The sequence below is a fragment of the Esox lucius genome, chromosome 16 (genome assembly GCF_011004845.1).
Source record: "Esox lucius isolate fEsoLuc1 chromosome 16, fEsoLuc1.pri, whole genome shotgun sequence".
Lineage (NCBI taxonomy): Eukaryota > Metazoa > Chordata > Actinopteri > Esociformes > Esocidae > Esox > Esox lucius.
The window spans coordinates 5,163,595-5,176,913 of record NC_047584.1 but is presented as its reverse complement, the minus strand read 5'-3'; the positions used below and the strand labels follow the sequence as shown (position 1 = coordinate 5,176,913).

Sequence of the window (13,319 nt, the reverse complement as noted above, 5' to 3'; positions counted from 1 at the left end):
ATCACAGCAATGAGGTCCCAAGGGAGACATGTACATGTACCAACTGAAAACGTCCTTATCAGACTTTGCAAAGCAATGAGTCCAGTAGTGCATCAATGTCCCTAGAGGCAGTACTAACCGGTGACAAAGATAAAAATTGGGATGATAGAAAGTACACCTCTGGGATCTACGTGTATACCAGCCTGTAGGATGAGGATTAATGGACAAAAACATTGCTTTTATTTTGAAAGCAAGGACATTTCTAAGTGACCCCAAACTTTAGAACAATAGTGTAAGTACATGAGAGATTTCACTCTCATTTTCGCTAAATTAACAGTGTGTGTTTTCACTTTCATTATGGGATACTGTGTGTAGAATTAAAAATGTAATCTATAACACAACAAAATGCAGAGAAGTTGAAAATGTGTGAATAAATTCTATAGTCTCTGTATGTAAATAACAATGGCATTCTAACAACATTCAGCAAAATTAAATGACAGAGAATGCTTTGTCACATTTGCAGTATGAATAATCATCTACAAACTAGCTTAAATCAATGAAACGGTCTCTGTTGTCATTAAAGGTGTTTTTTTTTTTTTTTGTTCTTTTGTAATCAAACATTTGTCGCTTGTATGTAATCATAATATTATTGAAGCCACCAATTCGGACATGTCTTAAGGCCTGTTGAAGCTCATTAAATGGTAATTCTCTGTAGATTCTCTAAGGAATGTAGAAGACTGTAAAACACTTAAGATCCATGGCTGTGAATAAGAATGGCCTCCCTCCCTACCCAGCCACCCTCCTCTTCCATTTTCATTATCGCACATATTTCTGAGTTCCGATACAACAAACGTGCTGTGGGGCTGAAGAAGGCAATAAAAAAAGTAGATGAAGACCATAATGAACACAGTACGGAAATAGGCAAGAGGGCACAGATAACTCCTCATTAACAGAAGACTTGAGGCGCTAGAGACTCCCATAGTATACCGAGAGGAACCCGGGGGCATCCTACATGCTGAGGGATGCTACAGTACCTCTCATTTACCTCCCGCAGACTTGCACTGGGGAGCTCGGGATATTTTTTTTCCTCGCCCTGCCAATTAGGATGGTCTTAAGCGGCACCGAGGGCCGTCTTTCTTCCTGAGCAACCGCTCGAAGGAGAAGCGTAATTGGAGACAGGACACGGCCCAGTTCTTCCTACTACTTCTCTTCTCCCTTCCGCATTACTCCAACTCTCCTTCTCTTCCTGATGGTGATAATAGCAGGGGGGGGTGGATGAGTTATGAGAGTGTGAAGGCCGTGCCAGTGATGTACTGTCTCTGCTTTAAACTCTGTCTTTGATGTACTGTCACTGATTTAAAGACTGTCTTTGCTGTACTATCTCAGATTTACTGTAAGGATGATCGGAAGTTCTACCAGATTTGACAATTAAGAAAAACTGATCAGTAGCTGGCCAGCCGAACAAAATCTAAATTCTGTGATGGAAGGCAGACAAACACAAATCAATTATGTTAAAAATACAGTGATGAAATGCATCTGGTGAAAGACCAAAGAATCTGAACTCATGCTTCATCTCCGTTATAACAATATTCTATCCTACAAGCTGGCAAATGTGCATGTGAACAATAAGAACAGCTGTAAAACGTTTTTGTTGAAGTTCTGGAAAGTCACCGGTGACCACATATACTTGGTAAACAAACAAACATACATTATTATTTTTACTTTTACCTCACATAGCAAATTAGCAACTACTTCTACACTCACCTAAAGGATTATTAGGAACACCTGTTCAATTTCTCATTAATGCAATTATCTAATCAACCGATCACATGGCAGTTGCTTCAATGCATTTAGGGGAGTGGTCCTGGTCAAAACAATCTCCTGAACTCCAAACTGAATGTCAGAATGGGAAAGAAAGGTAAACACTCGTTACAAGAAATAACCACTCGTTACAACCGAGGTACGCAGCAAAGCATTTGTGAAGCCACAATACGCACAACCTTGAGGCGGATGGGCTACAACAGCAGAAGACCCCACCGGGTACCACTCATCTCCACTACAAATAGGAAAAAGAGGCTACAATTTGCACAAGCTCACCAAAATTGGAGAGTTGAAGACTGGAAGAATGTTGCCTGGTCTGATGAGTCTTGATTTCTGTCAGAATTTGGTGTAAACAGAATGAGAACATGGATCCATCATGCCTTGTTACCACTGTGCAGGCTGGTAGTGGTGGTGTAATGGTGTGGGGGATGTTTTCTTGGCACACTTTAGGCCCCTTAGTGCCAATTGGGCATCGTTTAAATGCCACGGCCTACCTGAGCATTGTTTCTGACCATGTCCATCCCTTTATGACCACCATGTACCCATCCTCTGATGGCTACTGCCAGTAGGATAATGCACCATGTCACAAAGCTCGAATCATTTCAAATTGGTTTCTTGAACATGACAATGAGTTCACTGTACTGAAATGGCCCCCACAGTTACCAGATCTCAACCCAATAGAGCATCTTTGGAATGTGGTGGAACGGGAGCTTCGTGCCCTGGATGTGCATCCCACAAATCTCCATCCACTGCAAGATGCTATCCTATCAATATGGGCCAACATTTCTAAAGAATGCTTTCAGCACCTTGTTGAATCAATGCCACGTAAAATTAAGGCAGTTCTGAAGGCGAAAGGGGGTCAAACACCGTATTAGTATGGTGTTCCTAATAATCCTTTAGGTGAGTGTATGTTGGTCAACTCTGATACTTATCTGATACTAATATGATACTTATACATATCATTTATTTTATTACAGATTTTGGGACAGATGGCTTTCTGACTTGACCTTTTCCACTTGGACGCTGTTAAATTTTTGTACATGATTGACACATTAACTTTGCTAAAGGATTATAAATATTTGTGGATGTACACTCCCCTCAGATTTTTCACATTAAATCTAAAATTGAAAACTCTGATCAAGCAATAATATATTGCTTGATATTTTATGTAGTAATTCTCAAGGAATTATCAAATATCAATGAAGTTCAACATTTTCCAAAAGTAGAATGTTACAACCATAGTGGATTAGGTTTCATAAACGCAACCATTATGCAACACTTCAAAGAAGTGTCAATTATTCAGAAGGCAAGATGACGTCAGCTATTTAACATGTGCCATTGACAGAGGCATTGCCTTACCAAATTTAGCTAATGCATGGTAGAATGTGCCAACAATAGGATAGTGCTAAGAACGTTCTCGTTAGCATTCACTATGTACTTTGCGATTACATGATACATTTATTCTACTGTACTCTTACGTTAAGTTACTTAAGTAACACTTGGACAATAGCATTCATTTTTCCTGTCCAGAACCCATTTATAAAATCCTTTTGGAATTATTGCCTTATCGCAGCACTGCCGAGTAGATTTGGGAGAGTTGAACATTGAGACGTGTTGTCCTTTCTCACCAAGCAGTTCTGCTTCTTATCACAAAGTTCGGTCAACCAGGAAGTATTTAAATACACAGGTGCGGTGCGGTAAAATATGCATAGTAAATGGACCACAACTAAGCCCATGAAGAGGTGATTTCGCATTCTTTTTAATTGGACCTTCTGATCAAATGACAACAAATATTTATTTGGCCGTAACATGTAAAGGGTGTCAGAAAACAGGATACAGAGTTGGTGTGCAATTTTTCCTAAGCATTTTTATTTTAAATTCAGAATAACCTGAGGTTGGTGTGGCATAAGATCAAAGCATATTACTCAGGCTGTGTGTTTGCAACAAGGCTATGTAGCCATTGTCCTCAATACCAAACACCCTCCTCTCCCTTTTTTATGCCCTTTGGAATGTGCTAAACCCCCACCATTAAAAGCACCCCTGAGGGCCATTAAAGGGGATTAAACTGAAGAGGACACTAACCTAGACTTGGACACAAATGAGATGCTTCCACTAAAAACCCAATGTACCTTCCTGATCCTCTGACACAAAGCCAGGTCAATCATTAATTTCATCCCGTTCTATTAATTCTCACTTTGCTCCCGTTTCCCTACACCTGGATTTCTTACAATAACCAGAACCAAACCAAAACTTTCATTTTCTAGGAAGTTGAATCTCCCCAATATTCCCCAGCACTTTTTTCCTTCAAATAAGTGTCCTTCCATTTGGAGGTCATAAACATGACGATGGCTGGGACATTACCAGCTTTTTCCTTAATACCTATCCTCCATCCCAACACTTAAATGAAATGTTCTGACACAACCCATGTTGCTCTCCAAGTATTTGAAATGTTTTGTCCCAATTCTGTGCTTAACTTAACGGGCAAATGTTCCCAAGGCAAATGTCTGTGTAATTAGCGATTTGTGTCAGGCCCTGCCTCTTTCATTAGCCTTCTGTTACCAAAAGAACAGCCAGTGTTTGGGGACACACTATAGTTCTCCAGCTGGGAAAATTGACTGCAACAGCTTTATTCACTCCCTCTATAGCCATGCAGACAATTGCAGAACGACCAGGGAACACTTAGTTACAAACCACCCAAAACCAGGCGGATGAAAAGATGTGCAGCGAGGTGTTTCAGGGTTATCTCCATCCCCCTGGTGTTTTATAGATTGATTGAATATCTTTTTATATTTATATTAATTAATATCAGGCTTTTATCCAAGGCACTTGTTTTTTACGCCGATGTATTCCAAAATGTGACTTTGCCTCACGTTACGTTGGAATGCTCCTTCTCTTATGATCACAGGTACACAGCTGCATTAACCCTTTTACTCATCCAAGCGGGAAACTGTAGATTAGTGACCTACTGAGGGAAGAGAAATGTATTTCAAGCTTTTTTTGCGCTGATATCACACAGAGCGGGAGCGTGGTCCACTGATCCCTTTGAAGAACAAGGAGTCACATGCCAACTGCCTGCCCACTAAAAGCAACATGTGATTACCCTGCCTTACAGAATAACTGGGGAAAACCAGTTGAGGAATGTGCTTTCGTGGCTTTTAGGAAATAGGTTCTCCATGTCCTTGCAGTTGAATTGTAGTTATATGTTGGCAGAATGTTCTAGTAGTCTGCTTTTTATTGAAATTAATTTACTTGTCACATATATTACTTATGGGCACCTTTGAAAAGCACTTTGCAATCTTCACAACATAATAACAGACCACCTGTTGACACGCACAGAAATGTCCCCTCAGAGTCAATTGTGTGTAAGATGAACATGATAGAAGTGCAATAGAAACTTTCTAAATGCCAGCGGCGGGAGCTACTATCGGTTTAGAGAATGTGGTACACCTTGTGTGATTGTGAATTTCACACTACATTAAGCATCCTCTTGTAAAGTGCTAAAAAACCCTGTCCTTTAGTTTTCTTGACCCCCTTATTTGGGCTGCCAGGCTCACTCCGGTTGACACTTCCCCATGATTGCAGCATGGTATCTCTCTGCGCTTGTTCCCTCATCCTCACTCATCATCAATGTCATCATGCAACAAGGTATAGTTCACAGTGTAGCTGTCTCTTGAGCTTGACTTAGTAATGAACTTGGATGTTGCAAAACTACTCCAGTGACGAAGCCTTGTCATTTGTCTTAGCAGGGGGACAAATATCTCACTGCGGTGTCACTCCCTCTTCAGTGTTTTTGACAGTCAATGTCTTGGCACAACTTTCCTTACTCCAAGAATTGTGGTCTGATGTTGTCTCTATCCCTCCTCCTCCATTTGTCCTGTACGATCTCTGCATCCATCCTCCATCCGTATCCGTCTCTGTGCAGCGTGGGTCTGGATGTGGGGCTTTGTCTCCATCACCATCATCAGCCTGCTGTCCCTGCTGGGTGTAATCCTGGTGCCCATCCTGAACCAGGGTTGCTTCAAGTTCCTGCTCACTTTCCTGGTGGCCCTGGCCGTGGGCACGCTCAGCGGTGACGCCCTGCTCCATCTGCTGCCACACGTGAGTTCCCGCTCTGTGCCGACGGGTGTCAGCCCCACCCTGGGTACAAGCTCAATCTCTCATTAATCACCACTCTGCTTGGAATTAAAGGGGGATTGCACCACTTTAACAAAATAGCTCCCACCATAAGAATGGGCATTTCCAGTTGAAAGATAATGACATCAGACACCACCTAGTACCAGTTTCTCTTCCCCTGAGTCCTACTTCTCTGCCCTGGGTGCCCTACAAGTCCAGTGCCACTTGCCACCTCACACCCCAGGTAGCCAGGGCAGCAACTTTTGAAAAGTGCACCACACCACATAAACCCTTGCAGTCAGACTGGCTCATTCACTTACCCTGCGGCTGGTTTCCTCAGTGGAGCTCCCTCTAGTTCCACACAGCACTCTGCCAACTCACTTCACAAAGTGTTCTTAGGCAGATCATGAAGAATCAAATATATGACACAGTCTGATGAATATCAGTATAATATCACACTGTTCTGGTCAAATTTGCCCTTTTCATTAACCTAGTCTATATTCCTCCACACTACCTGCATTGCAGCCACAGCAGACAATCAGTCCCTTGCACACTATTCCAATGGGCATTCTCACCCCAGAGCTGGCTATATCTCATATTGTATTCATCCCAGTCATCAATACGCCACCTGTGGCCCAAACAGAGATGAAATAATTGCCTTGACATTTCATACTGTTAACAAGTTCAGAAGTCCTGGCTGTGAAATAAAACCTTGTATAGGTCAATGTTATTAGCAAAGCATTTGCACAAGTTTCCATCAGTAAAATTCTGGGTATGTGTAAATGTACTTGGAGAATTAAAGCAATTCTGATCTGTTATTTTACAGGTTACTGGGGTGCCACAGTACAAAAAATGTCCCTTTTGAAATTATATTTTACATTTGGTAACTATTCTTTAGAGGAACAAAATATCATACCCAGTATTTCTCCACTTCAAATGTTGTGAACTCTATTACACCACAGGTTTCTAGTAAGTACCAGGTGAAACAAGACCAATAAAATAAAAGACCACTCTTTTTACTCCTCAGTCTCAAGGTGAGCATGATCATGGTCACGGTGAGTCAGGAAACTCAAGTGACACCGAAGAGGTGGACATGCTCACTGCTTTCGATGGGGTCTGGAAAGGCCTGACGGCGTTGGCCGGAATCTACCTCCTCTTCATCATTGAGCACTGCCTCGGCATGTTCAAACACTACAAAGATGCCGGGGTAAGAAGTCATTTAACCCACTTGAGAATGAACCGTGAACTCAGTCTGTGGTTACTGCTTGAAATGTCGGGTCATGAGGTAACTCTTGGGTGGCTGGGTCATCACGCTGTTACTAAGGGTGTCTGGTGTTGGGGTGCCGGTACTCTTATCAAGCATAATGTCCCTGATTGGCAAGCATTTGTACTTCATGAAATTCATTGTTGTTGTATTGAAATGCTGTGTTACTGTCTTTTATAAAGTGCTTCATCCCACAGAAAAGTCCGTAAAGTCAGAACTTGGTTTAGAAATATGTACCTGCTCTGTAAATATGTAAGTAACATGTAGATTAGCCAAGAGTACATTCATTTCTAAGTTTTACCTTAAACATAGAGTCCCATTGAGGCCAAGGTTTGTTTCTCAACAGGGCCCTTCATGCACACAATTGATCAAATTCCATGAGTGATTACTACATTTTTGCAGGGTACATGTCTTAATAACTGAATAACATGTTTTCACAACTCAAGGTTAAATTAAGAATTATATTTCTAAAAGTGGCCATCACACAACCACAGGGTTGACCATGAACACAATGTTTTATCAGTCATCTCTAGCATATTAGGGGTAGACCAATATGGTTTTTTTTCATCAATGACCAATACATTGGAAAGCCTTTGTGTGTAAGTTGGTTCCAATTCTATGAACGTAATGTAGTAACATAACATGTTGTATTAACATAAGCATTTTTCCTCCTTTTTTTTTATTATTGAGAACTGAACGAAACATTCAGTTCACAGCCATTCATCTTATTATCTGCAAATTGAAAATGAACAGAGAATACAAATATGTGCAAAACTTGAAATAAAACAAACAAAATACAATTTTAACAGCAAAATATACATTATAGTTGAGTTAAAGCATTGGTGTTTTAGCAAATATGCTCTCATAGTACTGGACTGTAACAATGCATTTCTTATTGTTTAGCTGTTTAAGAGACTTAGTTAAAGAAATCAAATCTATGAAAAATACTTTCAGGCTCCAAGCAGCATTATTACTGGTGGAGTATTTCTGCTATTGGGTCATGCTTAGAGTGTGACCAGCTTTGGTACAAGTGACGTGCAAGAATACATTTTATGTCAAGATGTTTGCTAGGTAGCTGACCAAATTAACGGTAAACAAAGAAACTTGTTAAAGTTACACTAGCTATCGCATTCAAATAACGTTAGCTAATTAATTCAAGACTCAATGTTAGCTATTGGTGTAACACTCACGTTCATGTAGTTTGCTAGGTAGCCAGTATAGTAAAGTGCAAATGATAGCAACAGAATTTGCCCACAAACGGAGATGAAATCTTTAACGTTAGCAAAGTTGATGTTACTTTTCCTAAACCTCATGTAAAACATAAAAAATAAAATAATAATACGGGTGAGTATTCTGTTGTATTAATTGTTACCATACTAAGAACGTTCACTATAGTTGCATTCGCATTGATTTTGTGACACAAAAATATCACTGCATAAATAAACTCAAACATTAGCTGTCTTCCTGCAACAAAGATCATTAGGCAGGAACTTTTGCCTATCAGATGTGGCTGATTTATCATGTTTGTCTTATTAAAGGGGGTCCGGAAAAATCTCATTCCAAAGTCTGTTTTTCTGCTAGTAGGCTACACCAAAACATTAGTTCAGGCATTTTCAGTGGAGTAACGTTAGTCCACAAAAGATTTAACTTGGTATTGTCATCATAGAAAAAGATCATAATGAGGGTATTGTTTGTTGCAACTTCAGTTTAGATTATTGTGATGTTTATGTCGTAACTTCTTACCTCTCAGCCATGCATTTCTCTGCGTTCTTCTTTCCCACGTCTCTCTCAAAATTATGACATAGTGTTGATTGGCTATTTACTTGTGATGTATAACCAATCTGATAATTCTGTGGGCGGGACATAGAGCCGTTTAGATTAGTTTTTATATAGCAATTTTCTAACTAAGGCATGGTGTTTATCTGATTCCTGGTAAGTAGAAAAATTGCTTAATTGACAGGGCCTTACAATGTTTGTGAAAACTCAGGAAAGTCATCTGGTTAAGTGAGTTACAACTACCCCATTGTTTGTGAGTGAATTGTTCATTCTGAGTTGGCCATCCAGTGTGTGTTTATGGGCCTGTTCCTCCTCCATTCAGGGCACCTTCTGTCGCAGGAAGAGGAAGGGTGAGGAGGCCAAGATTGGCAGGAAGCTGTCAGACCACAAGCTGAACCGGCGCTCGGACGCAGATTGGCTTCACCTCAAGCCACTGACCGAAGGTGAGCAGACAGGTATGCTGTCCTAAACTGAACCTTAAATAACAAGATGAGGATAACTGCTGCACTACCAACAGCACCTGGTCCCCTATACAGGCAACACTACCAACAGCACCTGAGTGGAACCAGCTGGGAGGTGCATGTAGTGTGGAAATTAACATTCTGCCTCTTTTTTATGAATGGTTGTAGCACCTGTGTGTTTGCTGGTGTGCTTTTGTTTTTTGGTACTTCACAGCCTTTCTAAAACCCCTCTGTTTCCCCCCTCAAGGTTCGGACAGCACGGCCATCTCCTGTGATAACGGCCACAACGACACCCAGCTCAGCGAGCTCCAGCCACTCGACTCATCCAGCAACAACACGCCGCTGGCATCTGCTGACTCCGGGTCAGACTCGATTGCAAAAGAGAATGGGCGCCGGCCCAAAAAACACCGCCACGGGCACAGCCACGGCGGGCACCTTAATGGAGGTGGGCACGGGCACTCGCATGGCGGGAACTGCCATTCAGACCAAGAGATGAAAGACGCAGGCATCGCCAGCATTGCCTGGATGGTCATCATGGGTGACGGCATGCACAACTTCAGCGACGGCTTGGCCATAGGTAAGCGAGACCAACTCAAGTCACTGCTTAGTAAAAGTGTTTGTAAACTGTGCCTCACAAAAGGTTGATTAGGTATGACTGGTTCAAACTGTTCCGGGAGGCACACAAGTATGTTAGATTGCTATACAGAGAACCTTTCAAACTCACAAGCAAAGGTATATTCAACATAATTTTTTTTTTGTGAAGGCTAAACTACAAGGTGTTCATGCGGTGCAGTTCCATGCTCTCTGTGCCATTTGTGACAAGTTAAACATGTGTCTTTACAGGTGCTGCCTTCAGTGCAAACATCACAGGTGGCATCAGTACATCGGTCGCGGTATTCTGCCACGAGTTGCCTCATGAACTGGGTAAGTGCCCCATGCTCAGTCAATTAGTGCTTGAGAGCCATCTATTCTCACAAAGGACGCAAATATAGCTTTGAGGGACCCTACCCAATCTCAGCTGACAATGCCCCCCTCCACACAGGGGCATTGCTGAGCCAATATGCACTTCTCCCATGGGAGTCCTGACGACATATCAGTTGTTAAACAGCCAAGGCTGTAGTGGCCAAATCAGCACCGCAATGCAGTGCCTTAAACCGCTGCACTGCCCGGGAGCCTGGTTGTAACAGAGTCGTTAACACTTTTACGTGCATAGACCTTGTGACTGAACTTAAAATGAGCCTTTCCTTTTTATGCAATCGAATAAATTGCCACTACACACATGCATGAACACAGGCTCCTGAAGGCTGCCCATTGACATTCATGGCATGTCACCCCAGTTCCAGGACCTCTGTTTCTCATCGAGGTAGAGATGAACCGACAGACAAATCACTCCACTGGTGACGAAGCGGCTCTGTGGCTCAGAGGTGGGAAGAATGAGGGCTCCCCACCGACAATTAAACCTCGATTCAACCTCTAAAAGCACTTTTAGCTGGTGTACCACGACTTGTGCTGTGCACTCGGGCTTTCGTTTGTTTGTATGCTTGCTTGCATGCTTATTGGAGTGAACAGCGTCCTGGCCCACTAATAATGACTGCTTGTGTAGTCGATGCAACGTCCAAGTGTGCATCCCCAGTCTTATTGGTAAATAGACCAGTCAAACCACTTTTGTGACAGACCATGAATAAACAGTTGATGTCAGCCCACTCCCCTATGGTTACTAAATAATAGTGTCTTGGTATTTTTGTTAGCTGTTTCAGATGTTATGATTGAAAAAAATAATTTGTACTCCACTGGGTTAACTGTGGATATTACAGCGGTTGATTTCTGAAATAACTTTTAGATTTTTATTTATTCTTAATTTAACCATAGAGGTCGCATTGAGATTTAAATATATTATTTTAAATGAGCTGAAAACTGAAAAATATCATTAGATGGATTGTGATGCACAGATTGTGATGGTACCTTCAAAATTGACATTCTGAATGAAATAATATTATTTCAGGCCCTTTTGCACCAGGGTTTAAGATAAAGCACTCTTACCAGACTGGTGACATTATATAATATTCAAAGTGCTTTATTGCAAGCTGCCGTAAGTTAGCCTCATAAACTAAAACACACACCGATGTGTATTTTACCTTCCAGTTGAGGATGACCATATGGCTGATTGATGTAAGATACTTTGATTTGTAATAGGTCTTTTACAATTCTAAAAGCGTCCATGATAATGTGTTGTGTGTGCGGGCAAGACAATCAAGCACAAGAAAGGAAAACCAAGAAATGTTCCTTTTTGCATTACCTTTCAAGAGGTTTTACATGTGTGGGCCTAAATGCATTGTCTTCTCTTTATTTCCATTCTCTATTGACCATCTTCAACGATAGTCACACCTTACCAACTCTGGAAATATTCCTCTCTGCTTAAACACATTTACATTTTAATCTTTTAACAGATGTTCTCATAGAAACTAGCAAGCATTAGTTTGAGTTGAGCTATTTCAGGGACTTTTCCGTCCTAAGTTCAAGGCTGGCATAACGGCATTGAAATGCCGTTGGGCACATTTACAACTGTCTCTTCAAAGACAGACGTCTCCCCTGCGTGGTGACTGCAGGCAGTATATATGAGCATGATGAGGGCACCTTAACACCCTGCCGAGAAGCTAATTGGCAGTGATGGGTATGTTAATTGCACACGACAACATGGTCACGGTGGCCGTTCACGACTGGCATTCGGCCCTTAGGAAAACACCAGAGCAAGGTAAAAGTGACAACTGGATAGTGGCAGTTGCGGGAGACTCCGGGCCCTGCTCTCCTTTCATTTGATTGATGGGATGCAAGGAGGGTGAACTGAAGTGCTAATATATTCATTGTGGTTAATTAGCGGGCGAGATGTGGCACAGAAGGAATGTAGGCCAGCGTCTCTGTTTATTTCAATCTAAATCAAGGGTGTTTCCACAGAGTTGAAAATTCTTCCCCCTGGCTTTGCTGCACTGTATTCACGTGTGGGTTATTTAGCTAGTTAGTAAATACATTCTATTGGTACTTCTTTTGAGTATCAGTAAGTCCACTGATAAACATGAGATGAAGATAGACTTTAAAAGAACAGTGTGGATGTTTAACGGTAAAATAAACTAGTTGGTTGGCCCTGCTGGGTATTGTATGAACCCCTACAAACTACTACAATTCACAAATGTAATTTTCTAGCTTTGGGATTTGTTTTTATTCCTGTACGTAACTGGCACAAATTAAAAGACTGTTGGTGTGTTGGGGACACGCACATTTGAGCGTGTTTTTTCACATGCACTACCTTTCAGAAGTTTGGTGTTACTTAGAAAAGTCCTCATCTTCAAAAGAAACACAATTTCTTTGTCTATTAAAGTAACATAAAATTCATCAGAAGTATAGTATATACATTGTTAATGTTGTAAATAAGAATCTAAGAACTGCCCTTCTTTAGTTGAGTATCTGGGACATCAGCAATAGTGGGTTGGATTACATGCTCAAAATGGCCAGAAACAAAGAACTTCGGAAACCTCATCAGTCTGTTGTTCTGAAAAATTAAAGCTATTCTGTGCCAGAAATTGACAGGAAACTGAAGATCTTGAACAACGTTGTAACCAGAATAGAAAGAGGAGTGGGAGGCCCCGGTGCACAACTGAGCTAGAGGGCAAATACTTTAGTCTAGTTTGAGAAACAGATGCCTCACAAAAAGTGTAATGGACAAATGTTTGAGGTGTTCAGATCACAAAGAAGAACATTTGTGAGATGCTGACCAAATTAAAAGATGCTGGAGGAGTGCTTGTCAAGCATGGTGGTGGCAATGGGATGATCTAGGGGGCTTTTAGTGGTGGTAAAGTGGGAGATTTTTACAGGGTCAAAGGGATCTTGAAGAAGGAAGGCTATCACTCCAT

At 41.4% G+C, this 13,319-nt stretch overlaps 1 protein-coding gene and 1 long non-coding RNA gene across 5 annotated transcripts in view; one reads left to right on the top strand and one right to left on the bottom strand.

Moving 5' to 3' along the window:
* Nucleotides 1–13,319, top strand: part of slc39a10 (solute carrier family 39 member 10) — a 43,924-nt gene that overhangs the window by 24,699 nt on the left and 5,906 nt on the right. For 2 of the 3 annotated variants that reach the window (XM_010898807.3, XM_010898806.3), the window contains 5 exons: nucleotides 5,723–5,898; nucleotides 6,941–7,120; nucleotides 9,276–9,408; nucleotides 9,662–9,991; nucleotides 10,258–10,338. In XM_010898807.3, coding sequence (XP_010897109.2) covers nucleotides 5,723–5,898; nucleotides 6,941–7,120; nucleotides 9,276–9,408; nucleotides 9,662–9,991; nucleotides 10,258–10,338 — 900 coding nt within the window. The remainder of the gene's footprint in view (nucleotides 1–5,722; nucleotides 5,899–6,940; nucleotides 7,121–9,275; nucleotides 9,409–9,661; nucleotides 9,992–10,257; nucleotides 10,339–13,319) is intronic. The other variant, XM_010898808.3, reaches the window with a different exon arrangement.
* Nucleotides 5,893–9,269, bottom strand: LOC109616745. 2 transcript variants are annotated; one of them, XR_004574582.1, is made up of 3 exons: nucleotides 8,921–9,269; nucleotides 6,234–6,541; nucleotides 5,893–5,972 (listed from the first exon to the last, which is right to left on the bottom strand). It is a non-coding gene; the product is annotated as an uncharacterized LOC109616745 (long non-coding RNA). The 2 variants fall into 2 exon arrangements; XR_002197997.2 differs by lacking the exon at nucleotides 8,921–9,269 and having other exon boundaries at nucleotides 6,234–6,307; nucleotides 6,428–6,815.